This window comes from Pseudophryne corroboree, chromosome 1 (assembly GCF_028390025.1).
Source record: "Pseudophryne corroboree isolate aPseCor3 chromosome 1, aPseCor3.hap2, whole genome shotgun sequence".
NCBI lineage: Eukaryota > Metazoa > Chordata > Amphibia > Anura > Myobatrachidae > Pseudophryne > Pseudophryne corroboree.
Genome location: NC_086444.1, coordinates 341,900,860 through 341,926,155, shown reverse-complemented (window position 1 = coordinate 341,926,155; position 25,296 = coordinate 341,900,860). Strand labels below are relative to the sequence as shown.

At 44.1% G+C, this 25,296-nt stretch overlaps 1 protein-coding gene across 2 annotated transcripts in view; it reads right to left on the bottom strand.

Annotated features, from left to right (window-relative positions):
- The window catches only part of ULK1 (unc-51 like autophagy activating kinase 1), a 180,583-nt gene that overhangs the window by 89,751 nt on the left and 65,536 nt on the right, over nucleotides 1–25,296 (bottom strand). For both annotated transcript variants that reach the window (XM_063964660.1, XM_063964661.1), the window contains exons 4-8: nucleotides 16,212–16,244; nucleotides 14,237–14,273; nucleotides 9,571–9,744; nucleotides 6,878–6,951; nucleotides 3,047–3,148 (exon numbers count right to left, since the gene is read on the bottom strand). In XM_063964660.1, coding sequence (XP_063820730.1) covers nucleotides 3,047–3,148; nucleotides 6,878–6,951; nucleotides 9,571–9,744; nucleotides 14,237–14,273; nucleotides 16,212–16,244 — 420 coding nt within the window. The remainder of the gene's footprint in view (nucleotides 1–3,046; nucleotides 3,149–6,877; nucleotides 6,952–9,570; nucleotides 9,745–14,236; nucleotides 14,274–16,211; nucleotides 16,245–25,296) is intronic.

Sequence of the window (25,296 nt, the reverse complement as noted above, 5' to 3'; positions counted from 1 at the left end):
TTCACTATTCAATTCACTGATGGAGGGGAACTCTCTCGATGCAGCGACCACCAGAGCCAATATTATAGTTATTGCCAAACCTGATCGAGATCCTATGGAACTAAAAAACTATAGACCCATATCGTTATTGAACACAGACTTAAAGTTATTCGCTAAAATCCTGGCTAATCGACTCGCCCCTCATCTTCCCACACTGATACACCCAGATCAAGTAGGCTTTATCCCCAATCGACAGGCTGCTGATAATACTAGGCGCCTTATAGATCTCATTTACCTCTCCCACCGGGACGCCACCCCAACTTTGGTGGTGGCTCTTGACGCGGAGAAAGCCTTTGATAGGGTAGCCTGGCCCTTCATACAGCATACCCTTCAGGCAGTCGGTATCCAAGGCCCATTTTATAATGCCATCACCTCGCTTTATGTTAACCCTTCAGCGTCAATTCTGGTTAATGGCCTCACTTCCTCGCCTCTGCCTATCAAAAATGGCACCCGTCAGGGATGCCCACTTTCCCCCTTACTTTTTGCCCTAGTTATGGAACCACTGGCGGCAAAAATCCGTCTGAATCCCAATATCTCAGGTATTCTGGTGGACACTCATGAATATAAAATCGCTCTGTATGCAGATGATGTCATCCTGACTTTGACTAACCCACACATGTCCTTACAACAGCTTTTTCAGGAGATCCATGCATATAGTTCCATTTCAAACTATAAACTCAATGCAGACAAAACAGAGATCCTAGATTTACATATCCCCCCACAGGATATCAGTACTTTACGTTCTTCCTTTGCCTTTAAATGGCAAAATACTAAACTTAAATATTTAGGCATCTATCTAACCAAATCTTATTCAACGCTATATGCTGCTAACTTCCCACGGCTGATATCTCAGATTAAAACAGATCTTGCTACCTGGAACAAATTATTTATTTCCTGGTTTGGTCGCATAGCAGCAGTCAAAATGAATTTATTACCACGGATATTGTACTTATGGCAAACCCTGCCTATTCACATCCCAGTCAAAATATTAAAGAATCTACAGCGAGATATATCTAGCTTTATATGGGCTGGGAAGAAACCCAGGGTTAAGATACGGCTATTACAACAACACCGCTCAGAAGGCGGTCTTGGCGTACCAGACCTTACTCGATACTATCGAGCCGCACACCTAGCTTCATGTGTCCTCTGGCACTCACCTCCAGCACAGAGAACGTGGACATGCATTGAGGCACAATCTCTCCGTATGTTCTCACTCTCAACCCTACTGTGGTCCCCATCCCGCTCTCGACCCGCCTCTACTTTACTCTTGCCAACGGTGCGCTTTTCCTTGTCATTGTGGGATTTTTGCACTCGCTTTTATCAACTCCGATCCCACAACCCCTATCTCACTCCCCTATGGAACAACCCGCACTTCCCACCGGGTAATAATCACGCTGCATTTCATCATTGGACAACACACAATATTCTCTTCCTTCAGGACATTGCCCCTCTCTCCTCATTCCCATCCTTTGAAAATTTACAATCCCGCTACTCGCTCCCTCACTCGGTATTTTACCAATTTTTACAAATTAGACACTTCTACGGTACACTCCCTAAACCTACCAACCCCATTATAGCTACCACTCTGGAAATATGGTGTTGCGGCTCTCGCTTAACGAAGGGACTCCTTTCACGCATATACCGAGTGCTACTGTCACACAATATCCCCCCCAAGGAGAGTCACGAGTTGGCGTGGGAGAGGGAGGTGGGGGAGACCTTAACCGTAGAGGAATGGGAGGATATTAGACAGGAAATTACCAAAAGCTCTATCTCAGTTCGTATAGCCGAAAACTCATATAAATTGTATTATCGCTGGTACCTGGTACCTACTAGATTACACTCTATTTATCCAACGTGCTCGGACGAGTGCTGGAGATTATGTGGTTGCAGGGGGACCTTGTTGCATGTTTGGTGGTCTTGTCCAACAATTCGTCAATATTGGGGACAAATTCATAAATTGGTTCTAGAAGTTACACACTTAACCGTGCCAGACTCACCCTTTTATTCACTACTTTCCCGCCCCATCCCTGACACCTCGCGCCACCAACGAGCCCTAATTAAACATATTCTGAACACAGCCAAATGTCTAATAGCGTCCAATTGGAAATCTGTGGCCCCTCCTACTATGACCGCTACTATTAACGCAATTTGGTTCACATATAAGTTAGAGCGAATTACGGCTTCTCTTCGAGACTCCCCACTCTCTTTCACTGAGACATGGACGCCATGGACCTTGCATTTCAACGCTGAACCACCATTGACAACCATTTAGCATCTAATACCTAGTGCCTCATTCTATATGTTTGGTGCTGATTATTTGGGATATTGACTGGACCTTATCTGCATCTGAAATTTGCATCCATCGGTGGCTCGGACTGGCCGACCTTTCTCTCTCTCTCTTCTCCCCTCCCCCCTCCCCCCCCCTCTTCATATCCTCTGTTTCTCTCACCCTTTCTCTTAACTCTAATGGATAGTTGTAGCGTTTAGGTAATCTGTCTACATAGAGGCAAGCGTGACAACTATTTATTGATATGTCTATTGAGTGCCCCCCCTCCTGATTATAATATCTCATTCGTTCCTTATATGCCTTCTATTGTTACAACGTTGTATCTATATGTTTATATGCTTATATAATCAATAAAATGTTATTTCAAAAAAAAATAAAAAAATCTGATGAAAGCACAAGACACTGCCTGGTTCCCATTACATAGTCAGGAGTCAGTTTCTGTTAGAGATGCATACCACTGACAGGCGCTGACATGTAAATCTTTTGTTACCCTGTCTGTGAGATAGATGAAAGTCTGAGCTCATTTGATCAGGGATAAAAGGGTGACAATTGTCAAAAGTCACTATGTGGACAATAAACATTCTATTCTAAGATAGATTACATTGCTTTATTATAAGGTACTTTATTGTACAGTAAAGGCCATCAAGGTAAAATGCATGGAACAAACCTATTTCATAGTAAAGCACACAGTAAAGGATTCATCCTCTACATGAGACCTACCTGGAATGGAGCCTTGCCAGTCAGACACTGGTAGATGATGGTGCCAATACTCCACAGATCAGCCTTGGCATCATAGTGCTGGGACATAATCACTTCAGGTGCCTGGTAAAATAAATATGTGAAGTCTATGACTTGTGGCTTTTTACAACTGCTCGCAATCAATAGCATATAGTACAATAGCAAATAGCACAATAGCATACAGTACAATAGCAAATAGCACAATAGCATACAGTACAACAGCAAATAGCACAATAGCAAATAGCATACAGTACAACAGCAAATAGCACAATAGCATACAGCACAATGGGCCTAATTCTAAGTTGATCGCAGCAGCAATTTTGTTAGCAGTTGGGCAAAATCTCTCTGCTAATGTTATATCTGCAGTGCACATGGTTTTGCCCAATTGCTAACAAACTTGCTGCTGCGATCAACTCAGAATTACCCCCAATAGCATACAGCACAATAGCAAATAGCACAACTACCAGTAATATTGGTGTCACACCTACCATGCAGAGCAGCACATACTGTACAGTCTGCTGCTTACAAACCAAACTACTGTACGGCCGGTTTCAGGATAGGCTGCCAGCAACAGAAAGGAAGATGACGCTATGGAGGGGGATGTTGCTGGACCTCACCAGTGGGGTAAGTAATGTTAAGTACCAACGGCATAATCGTATCACTTCGATACCAAGCTAAATATGCCACTAATATTAACAATTTATGAAAAATGGGGCCCTATGATTCCAAATAGGAGCTCCTGAGTTTACAATGCATGACTCCATTTGCATGAACAGGCTCTTACATGAACACCCCTTCCTTCCCCTGTTCTGTCTCTCCGACTGTAAGTGTAGTTATTCAGAACGCATTAGCTCCTGAATTCTCCTACTTGCTTGTGTTCAGTTTCTGAGACTGCGTAGAGTTAATTCACAGAAGGTTCTTTACACAAACCGATGCACCTTCAGCTCTGCATCAGTCCCCTAAAGAGCAGAATCCACTGGCTATAGAGACAAGATTAAATGTCTGCCGCATTTAAAAAATGTTGGTTCCAGGGCTCAAGAGTAGCTGCAGCCATACTGTCCATACGGTTCGGCAATATTTTATGCATTTAAGTAGCATTTTTAATTGGATACATACTATATCAGCTGAAAACCCGCACATTTGTAAGTAAACCCTTACCCAATTAAATTGAATGAAGATGGATTTTATAGCATTAATAGGTGTAGTTTCTATTCTTTCAAATTGTTAAATGCTTAAAATTCTTACTGTAGTTGGTTATTGTATATTTAGAACCTATATTGCAAATTATGTAAACTGACTGTTCTCTGCCCCTAGACAATAGTAGGACAATCAAATAGAACGCAATATTAAATGGGATATAGTTGGCATCCTGACAATTACCATGATGGTGGTCAGAATAGTGGCGCTGGAATCCTTACGCCTGTGAGGATCTCGACGCCAGAAAGCCAATAGAAAGCCGAATGTAAGTATGCTGGGGAGGGTTAGGGATCTCATTCCCAACACTATTAAACTTGTCATTAGGAAATACATATTCATGTTCATTAGTCACCAAAGATGCAGTTATAGGCAGAAGCTCATGTAACACATTATGCACTGTGTCATGGATGTGGCATGTCAATAAGAAAGCTGTTTGGGATCAGGGAGTACATAATGCTTAGACATGTGCAGTGAATCACATTGTATAAATACCATGGAACAAAGCTGAAGAATGGGACAGGACCTGACTGACAATGACAGCTTCCAGGATGCAACCCTTCTGAGTACTGGAAGGGTGCCAACGTTTTGTTTTGCAGTAAGTTACCCAAATGCCAGGAGTTATGCAAAACAACCCCACTGGCAGGTGTGCAGCTGCCTCACACAGACCCTGTGTAGTCTTGGGGTAATAGTAGAGTATGTGTGACAGTAAATGCAGACACCAAGAACTCTAAATTAGTTTCATTAACTAATGTTGTGTAGTAATAGATTCTATTTATACAGGAAATTCGCTTTATTCGTATTTGTAGGTTTTGTCAGTAGTGGAAGTTGTTGGATTGATGGTGGATATGTAATAACAAGGAACGGTGCTCTTAGTAGCTAAATTATAACGGAACTGTAAGGATGCTTACTAGGACCTACCATAAAATAACAGACAAACCAAACATTTTCCATCAGCTTGTTTTAATCATTAGATGAATATGATTTACCGTATATACTCGAGTATAAGTCGACCCGAATATAAGCCGAGGCACCTAATTTTACCACAAAAACCTGGGAAAACTTATTGACTCGAGTATAAGCCTAGGGTGGGAAATGCAGCTCTAGCCGTACACAGCCCTCATACTGCCAGATATGCCCCCACAGTGCCAGATATGCCCTCATAGTGCCAGATATGCCCTCACAGTGCCAGATATGCCCTCATACTGCCAGATGTGCCCCCACAGTGTCAAATATGCCCTTATAGTGCCAAATATGCCCTCATACTGCCAGATATGCCCCCACAGTGCCAGATATGCCCTCATGCTGCCAGATATGCCCCACAGTGCCAGATATGCCCTCATGCTGCCAGATATGCCCCACAATGCCAGATATGCCCCACAGTGCCAGATATGCCCTCATGCTGCCAGATATGCCCCACAATGCCAGATGTGCCAGATATGCCCCACAGTGCCAGATATGCCCTCATGCTTCCAGCTATGCCCCACAGTGCCAGATGTGCCAGATATGCCCCACAGTGCCAGATATGCCCTCATGCTGACAGATATGCCCCACAGTGCCAGATATGCCCTCATGCTTCCAACTATGCCCCACAGTGCCAGATATGCTCCACAGTGCCAGATGTGCCATATATGCCCCACAGTGCCAGTTTGTTACTTACCCTCCGTCACTCCCGCGCTGTCTTCTGAAGGAGGGACACGGAGGGCACAGCGCGTGGCTCTCCTGTGTCCCTCCTGCGTCTCCGGCGGCAGCGGAGTGTGTGTGTTAAAGGAAGTGCCGGTTCATGCACTTCCTTTAACACACACACGCCGCTGCCGCCGGAGACACAGGAGGGACACAGGAGAGCCGCGCGCTGTGCCCTCCGTGTCCCTCCTAAATACTCACTCGAGTATAAGCCGAAGTGGCTTTTTCAGCACAAAAAAAGGTGCTGAAAAAGTCGGCTTATACTCGAGTATATACGGTAATCATTAAATTAAAAGCTCAAAAATATGAAAAAATTAAGACATTTTCAGGCTTTTCTGAAGTTTGTCATAGTAATCTTCCATAGATAGGATTATATAGGGTGGTGTATACTGGTTTTATACTTGCATGTAATGTCTATAGGTAACGGAGTTGCCCTAAGAAACCTAATCAACACCTAATCAACACTGACAAATACAAACAATAATAAAGTTCAGATTTCACAATGGAACGGGGCTCAGTTTTGCAGCATACCTATAGATAATAGCATGCAAGTTATTTTAACTGTGTAAAATGTGTGTTTTACATCCCTTCTGCGATTTGACTTTGGTAATACAACTTATTTGATCTAAAAACAATATATATCAATACAAATGTAGACTTTGCTGAGACATAAAATCTGGTCGCCTCTTAATTAAAAAAAAGAAAGAGGAACGGTACCATAGCTACCCTATAAACAAGCGTAAGCTAACAACATGCTAATACTATAGCAGAAATTAGTTTATTAAACTACCACTAGTCAGGGAAGAACAGGCAATAATGTGAGAGCATTGCAGAACAGATCCAGGATTACCTGCCTCATTTAAAACATTTAAAAATACTACATATATTTACAATTATTAATAATAATAATAATAATAATAATAAAATGTTAATTACCATGTACATGGGGGACCCACACAAAGTTGCTGCCATCATGTTGTTTTGCAGATATCTTGCAAATCCAAAATCAGCTGTGAATAAGAACAAGTATTTGGGTTAAAAAGGGGATGGTTAAAGAAATGTTTATCTTAGTGAGCAGCCTATAGACTTTATTTGGCAGCACTTATACATGCTATTTCTTGAGCACCAGCGAGAGACCTGTAAATGTCCGTATTAAGTTTTGCATTTGAATAATTACCACCCTCTATGTTTTAGCCACTGGATGGATTTGTCTTGGCTGAAGGGGTATGGGTCGTTGGGTCAACCCAACTTAGGTCGACACTCATTAGGTCGACCACTGAAGGTCGACTTTGCCATCAAGTCGACATGCATTAGGTCGACAGATCAAAAGGTCGACATGAGGTTTTAAACTGTTTTTGGTGTCGTTTTCTCCGTAAAGTGACGGGGAACCCATATTAGTGCACAGTGTCCCCTCACATGGCTCGCTTCACTCACCATGCTACGGGCAAGGTGTCTCGCTTCGCTCGGCACAGATTACCGTTCCAATCGTAGTCCACGTGGATCGATAAGTATGAATAAATCCAAAAAATTAAAAGAAAAAAAAAGGTGACCTAACGTCCATGTTGACCTAATGCATGTCAACCTAATGGCATTGTCGACCTTCAGTGGTTGACCTAATGAGTGTCGACCTAACGACCGTAACCCGGCTGAAGGACTAGCAGAGCCACAGCACACAATGAAATAATGCCAGACTAATGCACACTAGAAAGGGCAAATGTATGGAAACCTTACAGTATACACAGACTAATAAAGACTAGAAGTCAGACTTGATTTGTGGACTAAACGCCTCAAGCAGTGGAGTCAGACAGAAAAAATATGGTTGGAGACGCTCGCAGTACTGCCTAGAACAATCCTTCTGCTCATAACAATAAAACGGACCAACAAGAATTGTGACTACAGTACTGGATCTATAAATAACTAGATAAAATACATGCATACAAGGCGCCAGGAAAAGGGAGTTGAAACAAAGCCAGCATAACAGGAATGAGGCACCTACAAAGCTTGAGATATATGGTACCGAGCTTCTATTTATAATAACATGCAGATCTTATAAAGCCAGCATTCACTAACAGGAAAAAGTGTTATGATGGAAACACTATCTAATATATTTTATAATAAATATAGATGTTGCTGAGATTGTGCTCTGTGAATGCTGAAACAGAACCTTGAATTAACTGAACACAGTGTATATTCTGTATCTTTAAATGTCTGATGTAGAGTTGAGTAAGCATTGTTTCTGCGTATAAAAGATGCATTTTTATACTAAAACATATGCACAAAAAGTCTTATGCTTCCACATATAATCAGATTCCATCATATATTGTGCTCTATCTAGAGAGCGGTGGAGCAAGGAATAGACAGACCTTGCAAGCGTACGCCTAAAACAGTACAACTTTGTCTCAGCCAAAGCATAACACAGATGCATGTGCACCTGTACAGAGGCATATAACTTGTGGGTGCTCGACCCCTAATGCACGATACACATTGTGATGATCATCAGCCACTTCTGGTTGGCTGAGGACATCTTGGTTCCACCTGCAGTGTGTGTGGCTGCTGCTGTCTATTCACACTGCTTAGCCGAGTTGGCATTCGGTCTCCACCAAGAAACAAGACTCCCATTTGATTTTTAAAGGGGAAAACCACAGATATATGGATTTATATATATTTTGTATTTAATTGTTTATTGATGGTAAACGCATCTTTAGTACAGTATTTATTTATATACACCCCAGACAGATTGTTTTATTTATTTGACATTCCATTAAAGTAATATATTGTGTACAAACTGGGTGCTGTGAATTTAGTATTTACTTCTCCTGGGGTAAACTAGGCAGACATGAGGCGGGAAGTAATGAAGTCCGAGTTCGCCAGCCATGCGGGATGCCGGCCAACTCGTCGTTTTTTTTAAAAGGGCAATCATTTAAAAGGCTAAACCATGTGTCCAAGTTCAGCCGGCGTCCCACACAGCCGCCGAACTCGGACTTCATTACATCCCAGAAATGCTGTTGTTTTATCCTAGCGTCAACCTAGCACTTCTGCTACTGTGTCCTCCCGGCATAAACCAGGTGCATATACTAGCCTTGCACAGCTTGTAATGTGTCCAGTTAAACATACTGCTCAAAATGTAACCTTTTTTCCAGTACATTTTACACCCGCATTGTGGGGGTAATTCCAAGTTGATCGCAGCAGGAAATTTGTTAGCAGTTGGGCAAAACCATGTGCACTGCAGGTGGGGCAGATATAACATGTACAGAGAGAGTTAGATTTGGGTGGGTTATATTGTTTCTGTGCAGGGTAAATACTGGCTGCTTTATTTTTACACTGCAATTTAGATTGCAGATTGAACACACCACACCCAAATCTAACTCTCTCTGCACATGTTATATCTGCCCCCCCTGCAGTGCACATGGTTTTGCCCAATTGCTAACAAAGTTCCTGCTGCGATCAACTCAGAATTACCCCCTGTATACGTAACATTGATCAAAATCTACATCAGCCCCTAAACGTCTGGCTAACAAATATTAGAAAGGGTAGACAAATATTAATTACATCAAAAATTGAACATTGACTGTCAGCCAAACCTGGTCCCCAAACAATGCTCGTCTTAGTCACAGCTGTGGATGTCTTACCTATCTTAATACGGATACTGTTGGGATTAGACCTGCGGCCTCCCGTACATGACAAGAGGATGTTTTGAGGCTTCAGATCACGGTGAATGATGCCTTTACTGTGCAACATCTTCATAGCTCCCGCAATCTGCTGAAGGAATAGTCGGATGGTGTCCTCGCTCAGGGTCCGCATTGCTGGAGGGCAGAACAGTGCTCAATTAAAGTGCAAAACATGCTTATATTAGTGATATGAAATTCCATTACTATCGTCTTCTACAAGGATCATATCTAAAAATGAAATAGATCGACCTCGCTTTAAAGCGGTAAGCGTGCCCAATTTGTATCTCAGCCATATGCCCCCACCATGTCTGGCTGTGCATATTACGGTGTAATCGTCACTCATTTTCCTGTGCACCTCTGTGGGGAGCGAGGAATTATGCTCACAGATAAATTTCCCTCGGAGTGACTTTGTGACTGTTCTGGAGCTACATAGTGGAAATTTAATTGTCCTACGGGGCATATTTAATTAGGTGCAAGTCTACCAAAAATCTGACAACTATAGGTGCAAGATTTCTGGGATTCAATCAGTTGAGAGTTCTGGGGGGGGGGGGGGGGGGGGGGTTTTGAGAACCACAGAGCAACTCCAAGATGGTTCAAGTCCCAATTTTTTCCTGAACTTATTTTTTATAAAAAATTGTAGGACTTGATTCTGAACCCCTATCACTCCTCCACCCCAATAACTAATTACATTTCCAATTAGCTTAATTAGACCTTAACTATTCACATTCTGCAGTGCTGTCCTCGGTCTTCTTTCTGAACACCCAGGACTCTGGTAAGTAGGTGTGTGTGTGCAAGGAATGTTGCTGTTGTGTGTGTGTGTGGTGCTGCTGATGTGTGTGTGTGTGCAGTGCTGCTGGTGTGTAAGTGTGGTGGTGCTGCTGTGTGTGTGTGTGTGTGTGTGTGTGTGTGTGTGTGTGGAGTGTTGCTGATGTGTGCGTGTGTGTGTGTGTGTGTGTGTGTGTGTGTGTGTGTGTGTGCAGCGCTGCTGGTATGCGAGTGCGGTGCTGCTGTCTGTGAGAAGTGTTGCTGGTGTGTGTGAGAAGTGTTGCTGGTGTGAGAAGTGTTGCTGGTGTGTGAGTGTGTGCAGTGCTGCTGTGTGTGTGTGTGTGTAGCGCTGTTAGTATGCGAGTGTGGTGCTGCTGTCTGTGTGTGTTTGTAAGGAGTGTTGCTGGTGTGTGTGTGTGTGTTTGTAAGGAGTGTTGCTGGTGTGTGAGGTGCTGCTGATGTGTGTGTGTGCAGCGCTGCTGGTATGCGAGTGCGGTGCTGCTGTCTGTGTGTGTGAGAAGTGTTGCTGGTGTGTGTGAGTGTGTGTAGTGCTGCTGTGTATGTGTGTGTGTGTGTGTGTGTGTGTGTGTGTGTGTGCGCAGCGCTGCTGGTATGCGAGTGTGGTGCTGCTGTCTGTGTGTGTGAGTGCTGCTAGTGTGTGTGTGTGTGTGTGTGTGTGTGTGTGTGTGTGTGTGTGTGTGTGTGTGTATGTGAGGGGTGTCAGAGGTGCAAATACCCACAGTCGGGTCTGACAGCAGCATCAGGAGCCTGTGTGTGGGCTGTACAGACTGATTTTTTAAAATTAATTCCTCTCCTGAGGTATAATTGAATACCGTGGGTATCGGGAATTGGGAGCGCACATACCTGCAGTAATTTAAAACTGAGAGCACCCAATTGAATATACTCCATAAGAGTAAAAAAAAAAATCACATATCTGTGCTTTATATAGGATATGCTGCACCTTATGTATTAAGATCCGGACATTTCCCATACATGCAAATGATAAGAATATAATAGAAGTAGGTCATGGGACAACATAACATGGAGCTGATGTTAAGTTCTATAGACTGTTGAGCCGTGTGGCATGCTGTAACCTTTAATGTCTGTATCTGCTATACACCTGGAGGGTCAGTGAGACTTCTACCTTCTATTTCCATGAGTAGAAAAAAACATAAATACACATTGGCATATTTTATTTTCCATCTCGGTAAAGATACATGGTGTTCACCATCCACACAGTACAAACCAGGACAGAGACATTTACAGGACACAGCCTGAGCTAACACAGAAGCATTTTCCCCATGTAAAATATACAATGACATCAAACAACCCTCTGTGTAATCCAGCTGCTCTGTTGCTCTGCCAGTTATACATGGCTGACAGTAGCTGGAGAAAAGCTCAGCATCTTGCCAGTGCACTGATCTAAAGGCTGGAGATTGTTACACTCTTATGAAAATACCGTCTGTGTTATAACAGCGCTTCAGACCAGCACAGGAAATAGGCGGTTAGACTCCCGGCGAGCGTGGGAAAGTGAAGTCCTGGGGTAACTAGCAAATATGAATTCACCAACAATTAACGTCTGATCTATGGGTGGACGTTCATACACATTACCTGTGTTTATTTAAAGACTACATATGGTTACCTATCGCACAGTCCATAGCAGGTATGATTCAGGCTGCAATACATGCTAGGGGTGCCTGGTGTGTAATATAGAACAGGCACATAAGATTTTATTAATTGAAATAATATTAGACACGATTATATCATTATTATCTATTTACAGCTCATCTCTGTCACAGTTATTAAGACATAACTGCAAAATAATAAGTGTGTGAGTTTTGAATGCAGATACTACAGTCTCTCTGTCTGGGCCATCATAACAGCATTGTAGTCCCTGGGCATGTTACAGCCTGGTAATATAAGCAATTAGTAGGCTGGGTCCTCAGGGAATTTATAGGAAAAGTACTGATCACAGGTTCTCTGCGGTACTCAGTAATAAGCAGTTTATTGGCTCCCCGGACTGTGCTCTGCCAGCAGTACAGGGAAGTAACTATATCCCTTTGTTTATTTCTGTGCACTGACATTGTGACCAAATGATTCTCCTAGTAATGGGGCTGTTTGCTTAGAGGTTTTTTCCCCTCTCATCTTCCTGGCATGAGGTTTGTTGCTCGGGATCGGCAAATGCTGCTTGATCAGGTCACTCCTGGGCTTGCCGTGGTGTAATATCCCAATATACTGCCTAGGAAAGTATTCATCAACATGTTGCCTGTCTACCAAGAATAGTCTCATCATATCTCTGAACAGAATAAATCCAATACAAACCCACAGATTCTACAGACTCTACAGTACGCAACACACATGCAATCTATTTCTAACAGCATGTTTAACACTGAGCCTTACTTCATGAATTAAAGACATACAATCTTAAAATCATGTACAATGAATGCAATAATGAGACACTCTCATTCAGAAATCCAGAGAATCACTGTACCAAACCAAACACCCTGGAGCTTAGGGGTGTGGTATGGAAGATAGATAGTAACTAGGTCGACAGGGTCTCTAGGTCGCCAGGTCAAAAGGTCGACATGATTTTTTAAATGTTTTTTTGGTGTCGTTTTCATCGTAGAGTGACCAGGAACCCCAATTAGTGCACCGTGTTCGCTCGCCATTCTTCGGGCAAGGTGCCTCGCTCCGCTACCGCTGAGCTTGGCACAGGTTACCATTCCCAACTGTAGTCCACGTGGATAGTATGAAAAGGTTCAAAGAAAGAGAAAAAAATCGTGAAAACTCATGTCGACCTTTCGACCTAAAGACCCTGTCGACCTAGAAACCCTGTCGACCTAGTTACTGTCGACCAATAGTGGTCGACCTAGAGTCCGGATCCCGGAGCTTAGCCTGGCTACATAGATGGTGACAGAGTTATTTCAAAGACCTGGCCTGTGGCCAAGTTGATCTGTGGATGTACAGGAGTAGGGCTTCAACTGAAGAGAAATACTTAAGTCATCATCACAGATTTAAAGTGACAATGCAGGGTTCTTTAATTATACAAAGCACAATAGGGCACAGAACGCAATGCGTTTACTTCATACTGTAGTATGATTTGTGCACAGAACACAACATATCTACAACAAACTATACTTTGTGACAGAACACAACATTTCTGTGACACAGGTGTATCCCCTCCACAAGTGTGGCTCACTGACCTTCATGGTTGGGCTGTACAAGGCTACACACTGGAACTTACTGATAATTACTATTATACTGTATATACTAGTGAGGCTCCTGCAGATGAAAATAAATTATATACAAAACTACCTAAATATATTTTATTCAATGTGCTGTCTGGAGAACAACATATAATATAGGGGAACGCTTAACAAGGAAGAGAGACAAATACAATTTACCATTAAATTGTGTTGTCAAACCAGATAAAGATTTGCATAATTAATTACTATGACATACTGTATTTCAATTGCATATTATACACAACCTAAGCATTAGACGCAAGCAAGACAACATTCAGGTTAAAAACTACGTACACACAAAGACATAACCACAAGAAACCTTTTTTGTGCAAGAAGAAAAATGTCAACTATTCCACCACTAGATGCCAAAGTGTATCATTACCAGCCATGATCCTGTAGCGGGCATGCGATTCATTTTATGATCTTTTATTATTTCTACACAACATGCTGGAGCAAGCCTGTAACAAATACATGGCTCATTCTTCCAATTTAATTATTGTTTTTTTTATGTGGCACAGTCTGACAACATTCTATTCTTCCCCAGCGACTGTTATTCATTGTACATTATATTATCTTGAAAAAAAATAAATCAAAACATAACAGACTTTTACACTTACTGTGGAGATAATCAGCCAAGTCTCCGCCGTTGCAATACTAGAAAGAAAATAAACAGTCAGAATGCCTACAACTAGTACAGTGTTTAGTTACTTGTAATGGCGAGGTCTAAATAATCAAACACAACTTCCAATTAAGGAAACTGAAAACGATTTGTAGTGAAAGACACTCAACTGTTATGCTCTAAAGGGCCCTACACACTGGCAGATAACATGCATAATATGAGTTCTCGTTCATTAATAAAACAGTAAACCCCAACCTACAGTATATGCCCAAGAAAGCATATGATGAGTGGCCATTGCCTTGCAGGCAGCATAGAACAGCCCAGCTTGATGCAGAAGCTGAGATGGTAAGAGCCCCATATATAAAACAAGTCTTATCATATGCAACAAGTTTTAAAACTCATTGCGTATGATAAATGGTGCTCCAGGTTGGTATCGATATACCGGCGCCCATCATCCCGGTGGTCAGAATCCCAACTGCGGGATGCCATGCGCCGGAATGCTGGCAGCGGGACGAGCGCAAAAGAGCCCCTTGATGTGCTCGCCACGCTGCGTGCATGGTGGTGCATGCTATTTATGCTCCCTCCAGGGGTGTCATGGACACCCCAAGAGGGAGAATAGGTGTCGGTATCCCGGCGGTCTGAATGCATACTGAATGTATCCCGGTGCTCCAGCTTCCAACTGTCATTTTTCAAACTCATTAGTTGGGAGCTGATTGGTTGGAGTTCCATTTATTATACGCAACGAGTTTTAAAACTCATTGCACATGATAAAACTCGCGATAAATGGGCCCCCTAATTGTACTGTTTTGCTCTAACGCTCATGGGCAAGAATGTGCAAATGTGTTTTTTTTTTGCAATAAGTATCCTCCAGCATATACTGTCCTATATATTAAAAAGATACATGTTCTCACACTTATTTCTTAATATTTATATAGCGGGAACATATTCTGTTTCACTTTGTTTGGGAGCAAACACAATAACAAAAAATGATATAGTATCTAACAGATAGGCAGGGAAGTAAGAAGGCTGAGCTCACAAGCTTACAATCAAATATAGAACACATTTAGTGATCAATAGAGGAGATTGGGGCAGATGTATTAACCTGGAGAAGGCATAAGGAAGTGATAAACCAGTGATATGTGCAAGGTGATAAAGGCACCAGCCAATCAGCTCCAATATGTAAATTAACAGTTAGGATCTGATTGGCTGCTGCCTTTATCATCTTGCACATATCACTGGTTTATCTCTTCCTTATGCCTTCTCCAGGTTAATACATCTGCCCCATTAACTTTAGGCATCAGTAGAAAAACAGTGATAGCTGGAATAAGAAAATTCTGGCAAAGGGCCTGATGGACGCAATCTCGATGCTGTACACAGCGGAGCAATTATTTGCCACTTTGCATGCATCTAAGTTACACTGCACATGTTCCGAGATGGTCTTGTGACAGTGTTAATGTTGAGGATTGATTAGCAAAGTGGCTGACAGTCAGGCAGCATGTGTGGGAGGTAAACTAACGGGGGAGTGGTGACTCGAGCAGAGAGAGAGTTTCAGGGAAGAGCCACAGCTTGTGACTGTGATCCTGTACACAGTTAATGTGGCTCCATCATCTTACTTTCGATGACCATGCTGTGCGACCATGAGGTCACACTAAAGGTCGATTATGAGTCTGACCGATGTGCATCCGATGTCTGCATCTTCGTACACAATAACAGATCTGAGATGCTTCCAGCGGGCATCAAAGTAACACTGAGGATTTTCCTACACACCTCTATAGGATGCACATCTGTTATTTTTCTAGCCATGAGTTACTGGCAATATGGTCGGAATGCCTGCACATCAGGGCCATAATGATCAACTGAAGTATTATCTGCCGGAATCAGGGGATGCCAACTTGCTGGTCTATGGTCCATCCAGCAATGGAAATAATTTGATTCATGTTATGTATGAAGTAGTGACCCATAAGAAAACTCACCTCCATGACCAGATAGACGGAATTGGCCAATTCCTGGAAGAAATAAATATAAATATATAAGTACAGTATAGGAGTAGATTTGTGCTAGTAATATAAAAGATGACTGTAGGCTGCCCCTGCTTTTTGCATAGGAGTTTGGTACAGCCACACTATGCTACATTTTACCGTTTCAGCATTACACAAAGGCTTATCCTGTAACATCTACTCAGGGCAAATCAGATGCAAAACTAGGAATAAACATTTACACCTGTAACCCCTCATTCATCTAATGCTGCAGAATACTTATTATTTTTATTAGGGATAGACAGATAAAATGTCATTTTAAACTGAATAAGACAATTTATTAAGCAAGTTTATAAACAATTCTGAAGTATAGCAGTGTGAAAATAAGATTTTAAACCTACCGGTAAATCTTTTTCTCCTAGTCCGTAGAGGATGGTGGGGACTTCGTACGGACAATGGCGTATAGACGGGCTCCGCAGGAGACATGGGCACCTAAAAGAACTTTCTAGTATGGTGTGCACTGGCTCCTCCCTCTATGCCCCTCCTCCAGACCTCAGATAGAGAACTGTGCCCAGAGGAGATGGACAATACGAGGAAAGGATTTTGTTAATCTAAGGGCAAGATTCATGCCAGCCCACACCAATCATACCATATAACCTGGAATACACCTAACCAGTTAACAGTATGAACAAACAACAGTATCGGTCCAAGACCGATTCTAACTGTAACATAACCCTTATGTAAGCAATAACTATATACAAGTCTTGCAGATTTTCCGCACTGGGACGGGCGCCCAGCATCCTCTACGGACTAGGAGAAAAAGATTTACCGGTAGGTTTAAAATCTTATTTTCTCTTACGTCCTAGAGGATGCTGGGGACTCCGTAAGGACCATGGGGTTTACACCAAAGCTCCCAATCGGGCGGGAGAGTGCGGATGACTCTGCAGTACCGACTGAGCAAATGCTAGGTCCTCATCAGCCAGGGTATCAAACTTGTAGAATTTAGCAAAAGTATTTGACCCCGACCAAGTTGCTGCTCGGCAAAGCTATAATGCCGAGACGCCCCGGGCAGCCGCCCAAGAAGAGCCCACCTTCCTAGTGGAATGGGCCTTTACTGAATGCGGTAACGGCAATCCAGCTGTAACATAACCCTGCTGAATCGTGTTACAGATCCAGAGAGCAATAGTCTGCTTCGAAGCAGGCGCGCCAATCTTGTTGGCAGCATACAGGACAAACAATGCATCTGTTTTCCAAATCCTAGCCGTCCTGGCTACATACATATTTAAGGCCCTGACTACATCCAGGGACATGGAACCCTCCAAGTCACTCGTAGCCACAGGCACCACTATAGGTTGGTTCATATGAAATGAAGACACCACCTTGGGTAAAAATTGAGGACGAGTCCTCAATTCCGCTCTATCCACATGAAAAATCAAGTAAGGGCTCTTGTAAGACAAGGCCGCCAATTCTGACACACGCCTCGCAGATGCCAAGGCTAACAACATGACCACCTTCCAGGTGAGAAATTTTAACTCCACTGTTTTAAGGGGTTCAAACCAGTGTCATTTAAGGAACTGCAACACCACGTTCAGGTCCCATGGTGCCACTGGGGGCACAAAATGAGGCTGGATGTGCAGTACTCCTTTTACAAAAGTCTGGACTTCTGGAAGAAAAGCCAATTCCTTCTGAAAGAATATTGACAAAGCCGAAATCTGTACTTTAACAGAGCCTAACTTTAGGCCCATATCCACTCCAGTCTGTAGGAAGTGGAGAAAACGACCCAGATGGAAATCTTCCGTAGGAGCATTCTTGGTTTCACACCAAGAGACATATTTCCGCCAGATACGGTGATAATGTATTGACGTCACCTCCTTCCTAGCCTTTATTAGAGTAGGTATGACCTCCTCCGGAATACCCTTCTCCGCTAGGATTCAGCGTTCCACCGCCATGCCGTCAAACGTAACCGCGGTAAGTCTTGGAACAGACAGGGCCCCTGCTGTAACAGGTCCTCTCTTAGAGGAAGAGGCCAAGGATCTTCTGTGAGCATCTCCTGAAGATCTGAGTACCAGGCTCTTCGAGGCCAGTCTGGAACAATGAGTATTGTCTGTACTCTTTTTCGTCTTATGATCCTCAACACTTTTGTGATGAGAGGAAGCGGAGGAAACACATAGACCGACTGGAACACCCATAGCGTTACCAGAGCGTCTACTGCTATTGCCTGAGGGTCCCGGGACCTGGCACAATACCTCCAAAGCTTCTTGTTGTGGCGTGACGCCATCATGTCTATTTGAGGAACTCCCCAGAGACCAGTCATCTCTGCAAAGACTTCTTGATGAAGTCCCCACTCTCCTGGATGGAGATCGTGTCTGCTGAGGAAGTCTGCTTCCCAGTTGTCCACTCCCGGAATGAAGACAGCTGACAGAGCGCTTACGTGATTTTCCGCCCAGCGAAGAATCCTGGTGGCTTCCGCCATCGCGACTCTGCTTCTTGTCCCGCCTTGGCGGTTCACATGAGCTACTGCTGTGACATTGTCTGATTGAATCAGAACCGGTAGGTTGCGAAGAAGATTCTCCGCTTGTCGAAGGCCGTTGTATATGGCCCTTAGCTCCAACACGTTGATGTGTAGACAGGACTCCTGGTCTGACCATAGTCCCTGAAAATTTCTTCCTTGGGTGACTGCTCCCCATCCTCGGAGGCTCGCGTCCGTGGTTACCAGGATCCAGTCCTGAATGCCGAACCTGCAACCCTCTAGAAGGTGAGCACTTTGTAGCCACCTTAGAAGAGACCCCCTGGCCCTGGGGGACAGTGTTATTTTTTGATGTAATTGTAGATGGGACCCGGACCATTTGTCCAGAAGATCCCATTGAAACGTCCTTGCATGGAACCTGCCGAAGGGAATGGCCTCGTAAGTTGCCACCATTTTCCCCAGGACCCGAGTGCATTGATGAGCTGAAACTCTTTTCGGCTTTAGTAGTTCTCGGACCATGTTCTGGAGGTCCTGGACTTTTTCCAACGGGAGGAAAACTTTCTTTTGTTCCGTGTCCAGTATCATGCCTAGGAATGATAGTCGAGTTGTCGGAACCAACTGTGACTTTGGTAGATTGAGAATCCACCCATGTTGTTGAAGCACTCTCTGAGAGAGTGACACGTTCTCCAGTAATTGCTCTCTTGATCTCGCTTTTATCAGGAGATCGTCCAAGTATGGGATAATTGTGACTCCTCGCTTGCGCAGGATCACCATCATTTCCGCCATTATCTTGGTGAAAATCCTCAGGGCCGTGGACAGCCCAAACGGCAACGTCTGAAACTGATAATGACAATCCTGTACCGCGAATCTCAGGTACTCCTGATGAGAGGGATATATGGGGACATGAAGGATAGCATCCTTTATGTCCAGTGACACCATAAAATCTCCCCCTTCCAGGCAGGCTATCACCGCTCGGAGCGATTCCATCTTGAATTTGAATCTTTTCAGGTACAGGTTCAGGGATTTTAGGTTTAAAATGGGCCTTATCGAACCACCCAGCTTCGGAACCACAAATAGGGTTGAATAATACCCTTTTCCCTGTTGGCTCAGGGGAACCCTGATAATCACTCGCTGTTGACACAGCATTTGAATTGCAGCTAGCACTACTTCCCGCTCTGGGGTAGAAGCTGGTAAGGCCGACTTGAAAAATCAGCGTGGGGGCACCTCTTTGAATTCCAGCTTGTAGCCCTGGGAGACTATTTCTATCACCCAAGGGTCCACGTCTGACTGAACCCAGACTTGGCTGAATAGTCGAAGGCGTGCCCCCACCTGTGCAGACTTCCGCAGGGGAGCCCCAGCGTCATGCGGTAGACTTAGCGGAAGCCGGGGAGGACTTCTGCTCTTGGGAACCAGCCGCAGCAGGTGTCATCTTGCCTCTACCCTTACCTCTGGTGAGGAAAGAGGAGCCCCAACCTCTTCTGGATCTATGCGACCGAAAGGACTGCATCTGATATTGTGGGGGTTTCTTTTGCTGTTGGGGAACAAGAGGTAAAAAGGTCGACTTACCCGCGGTAGCTGTAGAGATCAGGTCCGCGAGGCCGTCCCCAAACAATACATCACCTTTGTAAGGTAAAACCTCCATATGCCTTTTTGAGTCTGCATCCCCCGTCCATTGGCGGATCCATAAGGCTCTTCTTGCCGAAATAGCCATAGCATTGGCTCTTGAACCCAGTAAACCAATGTCTCTTTGAGCGTCTCTCATATATAAGACTGCGTCCTTAATATGAGCTAATGTTAACAAAATTGTATCCCTATCTAGGGTATCAAGGTCAGCTGACAGTGTATCCGTCCAAGCTGCTACTGCACTACATACCCATGCCGACGCAATTGCCGGTCTAAGCAAAGTACCAGTATGAGTGTAGATAGACTTTAGTGTAGTCTCTTGCCTGCGGTCCGCAGGATCCTTGAGGGCCGCTGTGTCAGGGGACGGTAGCACCACCTTCTTGGAAAGGCGTGTTAAGGCTTTGTCCACTGTGGGAGAGGATTCCCAACGTACCCTGTCCTGTGTAGGGAAAGGGTACGCCATAAGAACCCTTATGGGAATCTGCAGTTTCTTATCTGGAGTTTCCCATGCTTTTTCACATAACTCATTAATTTCATGGGAAGGAGGAAAGTTTATAACTTGTTTCTTTCCCTTAAACATGTGTATCCTCGTGTCGGACACCGAGGGCTCATCAGTGATATGTAACACATCTTTTATTGCAATAATCATGCACTGAATACTTTTTGTCACCCTGCAATCTTGCTTCATCATAGTCGACACTGGAATCAGAGTCCGTGTCGGTATCTGTGTCCCTTATTTGTGAGAAGGGACGTTTCTGAGACCCCGATGGGTCCTGTGAGTCGGTATAATCCGTAGATTGATTACCTGCCGACGCACTGGACTCTGCTTTGTCCAGTCTTTTATGCAGTGAAGCTACACTAGCATTTAACATATGCCACATATCCATCCAATCCTGAGTCGGCACCGCCGACTGAGACACACCACTCATCTGTTCCACCTCCTCTTTGGATAAGCCTTCCGTTTCAAACATGCCGACACACGTACAGACACCCCACACACACTGGGATATAACTATAAGGGGACAATTCCCTAAAGAAGGTCCTTTGGAGAGACAGAGAGAGAGTATGCCAGCGCCAACTGACCCAGGGAAAAAAAAAAACCCAGATAGCGCTTTTATATATATAAATGTATATAGATTTCCCCACTCACTGCACCTTAATTATGTGCCCCCCTCTCTTTTTTCAGCGCTCTGATGCTCAGCAGGGGAGAGTCCGGGGAGCCAGCGTTCTCTACAGCCTCTGTGGAGAAAATGGGGCTGGTTAGTGCTGAGGGATCAAGCTCCGCCCCCTCGCGCGGCGGGCTTCGGTTCCGCTCGTGAATTTGAAAAAAAATGGCGGGGATCCGTAGTTTACTGCCTCCGCAGCCTAACTACATACTTTTTTGCCTAAAACGAGGTTTATTGCTGCCCAGGGCGCCCCCCCTGCGCCCTGCACCCATCAGTGCAATGTGTGTGTAAGTGTGGGAGCAATGGCGCGCAGCTTCCTGCTGCGTGCTTACCTCATGAAGATCTGAAGTCTTCTGCCGCCTGGTGTCTTCTTATGTCTGACATACTCACCCGGCTTCTTTTTTCCGGCATCTGTGAGGATGGCGGCGCGGCTCCGGGACGAACCCCAGGGTGAGACCTGTGTTCCGACTCCCTCTGGAGCTAATGGTGTCCAGTAGCCTAAGAAGCAGAGCCCTTAACTCTTAAGAAGTGGGTCTGCTTCTCTCCCCTCAGTCCCACGATGCAGGGAGTCTGTTGCCAGCGGAGCTCCCTGAAAATAAAAAAACTAACAAAATTATTTTTACAGAAAACTCAGGAGAGCTCCCTGTAATGCACCCTATCTCCTCTGGGCACAAGATCTAACTGAGGTCTGGAGGAGGGGCATAGAGGTAGGATCCAGTGCACACCATACTAGAAAGTTCTTTTAGGTGCCCATGTCTCCTGCAGAGCCCGTCTATACCCCATGGTCCTTATGAAGTCCCCAGCATCCTCTAGGACGTAAGAGAAATAAGGCTTGGAGCAGGCTTGTGCACCCAGGGGCGCTCAGTGTTGTTAGTATGTAACAACCAGCATGCTCTGCCAGCCGTAAAGAGACCATATGATCTGCATTTGTTTTATGACACATAACAGTGTACCGAGAGAACAGTGAATTCTGAGAAATATTTGTCCCATTTATTGAACAGTGAAGCTGGCCAGGACAAAATCCATCTACATTATACTGCCTGGTTAATAAAATACTAGGAAGTCTAGGATATGAGCAAAATGAATAAATAACAAAGAACGTGCAGCACCTTGCAAATAAATCTAGATAGCCATGACCAATTCCGAGATAAAGCGTCTCTCAGACAGACTTACAGTAAGAGATTTCCAATATTCAATGTAACCTAGTATACTGCAGCGTACAGAATACTTACTAGTGAACACAATGTGAAACACACACACACACACACACACACACACACACACACACACACACAAAACACACACACACACACACACACACACACACACACACACACACACACTATGGGGGAATTCAAATGTTTGAAAAGTCAGTTGGGAGTCTGTTTTTTCATATCTAATAGACAGGGAAGAACGGACACCCAACCGACTTTTCAAACATTTGAATCTCCCCCCAGTGTATAAAAGTTTCAAGAGCTTACTACGAATCAAGACTTGGGATTCCATACCCTCCAACATGACCCGCCCCACTAGGTACAAAATGCTGTTTCTGGACTTCCCTCTTAATTTATTATTGCCATTAACTGTGAAGAAACAGCTTTCTTATCATTTAACTAGTTCAACACAGGTGATGGAAATCATAAATTAAGTCCAGGAACAGAGCATTTTGTACCTAGTGGGGCGGGTCATGTTGGAGGGTCTGGGATTCCAGTTTTCGTGCACCAGAAGTATGCTAATAAGATGTACTCTCCAATATTTACTATAACCTACATTGCCGTGGGAGGGGGGGCGGGGGGCATTTCTGTATTTACAAATGAAACAATCAAACTGAAAACAAACAACTACTCAGTTTTCGGTTTGGCTGTACGTGTCAAATAAAGTAGCCTTGTGCATACCTCCCAACATGTCCCTCTCCAGGAGGGACACAATGCTCTGCTTCTGGACTTTTCTCTTAATTTAAGATTGCTGGCACCTGTGGTGAACAGGTTAATGGATAAGAAAGGTGTTTCAGCACAGGTGATGGCAATCATAAATTAAGAGAAAAGTCCAGGAACAGAGCATTCTGTCCCTCCTGGAGAGGGTCATGTTGGGAGGTATGCCTTGTGTAACTTTTTTAAATGAACAAACAGCTGATAATGTTTCCATTATGTTTATCAGTACATAAGATGGATCCTATAACAGAGCAGTATTGGCATGGGACTTGACATGAATATTCCAATTATTTTTTTTCCTTTGTACAGTATGTTAATACTTCCCTCAGATATAATACCTTAATATACAGTATACATATTATGTTGTACTAGATGGAGGGCAGTTTCTGAAAATCTACGCAGTCATACATTATCATATAATTAATTACTGTGTGTGCATATCTGAATACATAGGCTTACCATACTATCCCTTTAAACTGGGACATTGATGAACTACACAGGTTCTGTGGCTGAACCAGGTGAAATGCAGCTTGAAGTCACACTGCCACAGAACCTGTGTAATTCATCAGTGTCCCGGTTTAAAGGGATAGTATGGTAAGCCTACTGTATGTATACATGACATATAACTAAGAGATAACAAAGAAGGGAGATGCTGCATATGACTGAAACAATGAGAGACTTGTGCTTAAATTAAAGAGAAAAGTAGAACACTAATGAGTATTTGGAACAGTCCTGGGGTCGTGGGTTTGATTCCTATCAGGACACATACATTTTTTTACATTGACAGTAAATTACTGACACAACTTTATTATATTGTGGCCTATACAATTAAATTATCTATTAACAAGTGCATATTAATGTTCTCCCAATTAAGCAGGTCATGTATATAGGGGCTAATTCAGACCTGATCGCTGCTGTGTGTTTTCGCACAGCGGGAGATCAGGTATGAACTGCGTAGGCTCTGCAGTGCGCCGGCGCATGCCAGAGATGCGATCGGCATCTCTGCCCAGCGATGGCCTCTGCCTGATTGACAGGCAGAGGCGTTCGCTGGGCAGGAGGGGGCGGTCCGGTGGCTTTGGGCCACCGTTTTGGAGGCGTGGTCCGGGCAGTTGGGTCGCCGTTTTGGGGGCATGGTCCAGGCAGGGGGGCGGGCCATGGCAGCTGCACGTGACGTCACATGCAGCCGCCGCGGCCCGGAGAGCGACGGGTAGCTCCCTGCCAGTGTGCAGGAGCTGCGCTGGTAGGGAGCTACTTGTCAAGTACAAAAGCATCGCCGCTGTGCGGCGGGGGGAGGGCCAGACATGAGCGGCAGACTAGCCCTGTGCTGGGCATACCCCCACATGACAGGGTGGCTGTGCAAAATTTTGCACGACTACGATCAGGTCTGAGTTAGGCCCATAGTGTTTAGTTACTAGGGCCCATATATGCACATGGCTGTAGAAAGCATACTCGCATTTCTGTTGCTCCTTTTAATATATTCTGAATGCAATGGTCGACGTGACACTATTTATCCACACAGAAGCATGGCTATGAGAACTTCAGCCAAGAAATGCAGTTATGTACAGTATGCAAGCATTAATCAACTTATAAAATTAAAACACTTACTGACACACACCGCTCTGGGAGCTGAATAAGGACGTTCCCTTTGGAGCATAGGAAAGGTTATACCGGTGCAGTTAGGTTTTTACAGTTTCTGAACCACTTCATTTTTGCACATGCTTAGCTCAGGTGGTTTCTGGGCTGGTACTACACTATAACCAATTGACCATCACACTGCACCTATCCATAGAAGCTCCCTGATAGATGCAGTCTGAGAAATGTAAGGAACAGTGGGAACATTTATTGGCATAAATGATAGGAGTGATATAAAGTCATAGAGCGTCTCAGATGTGAGC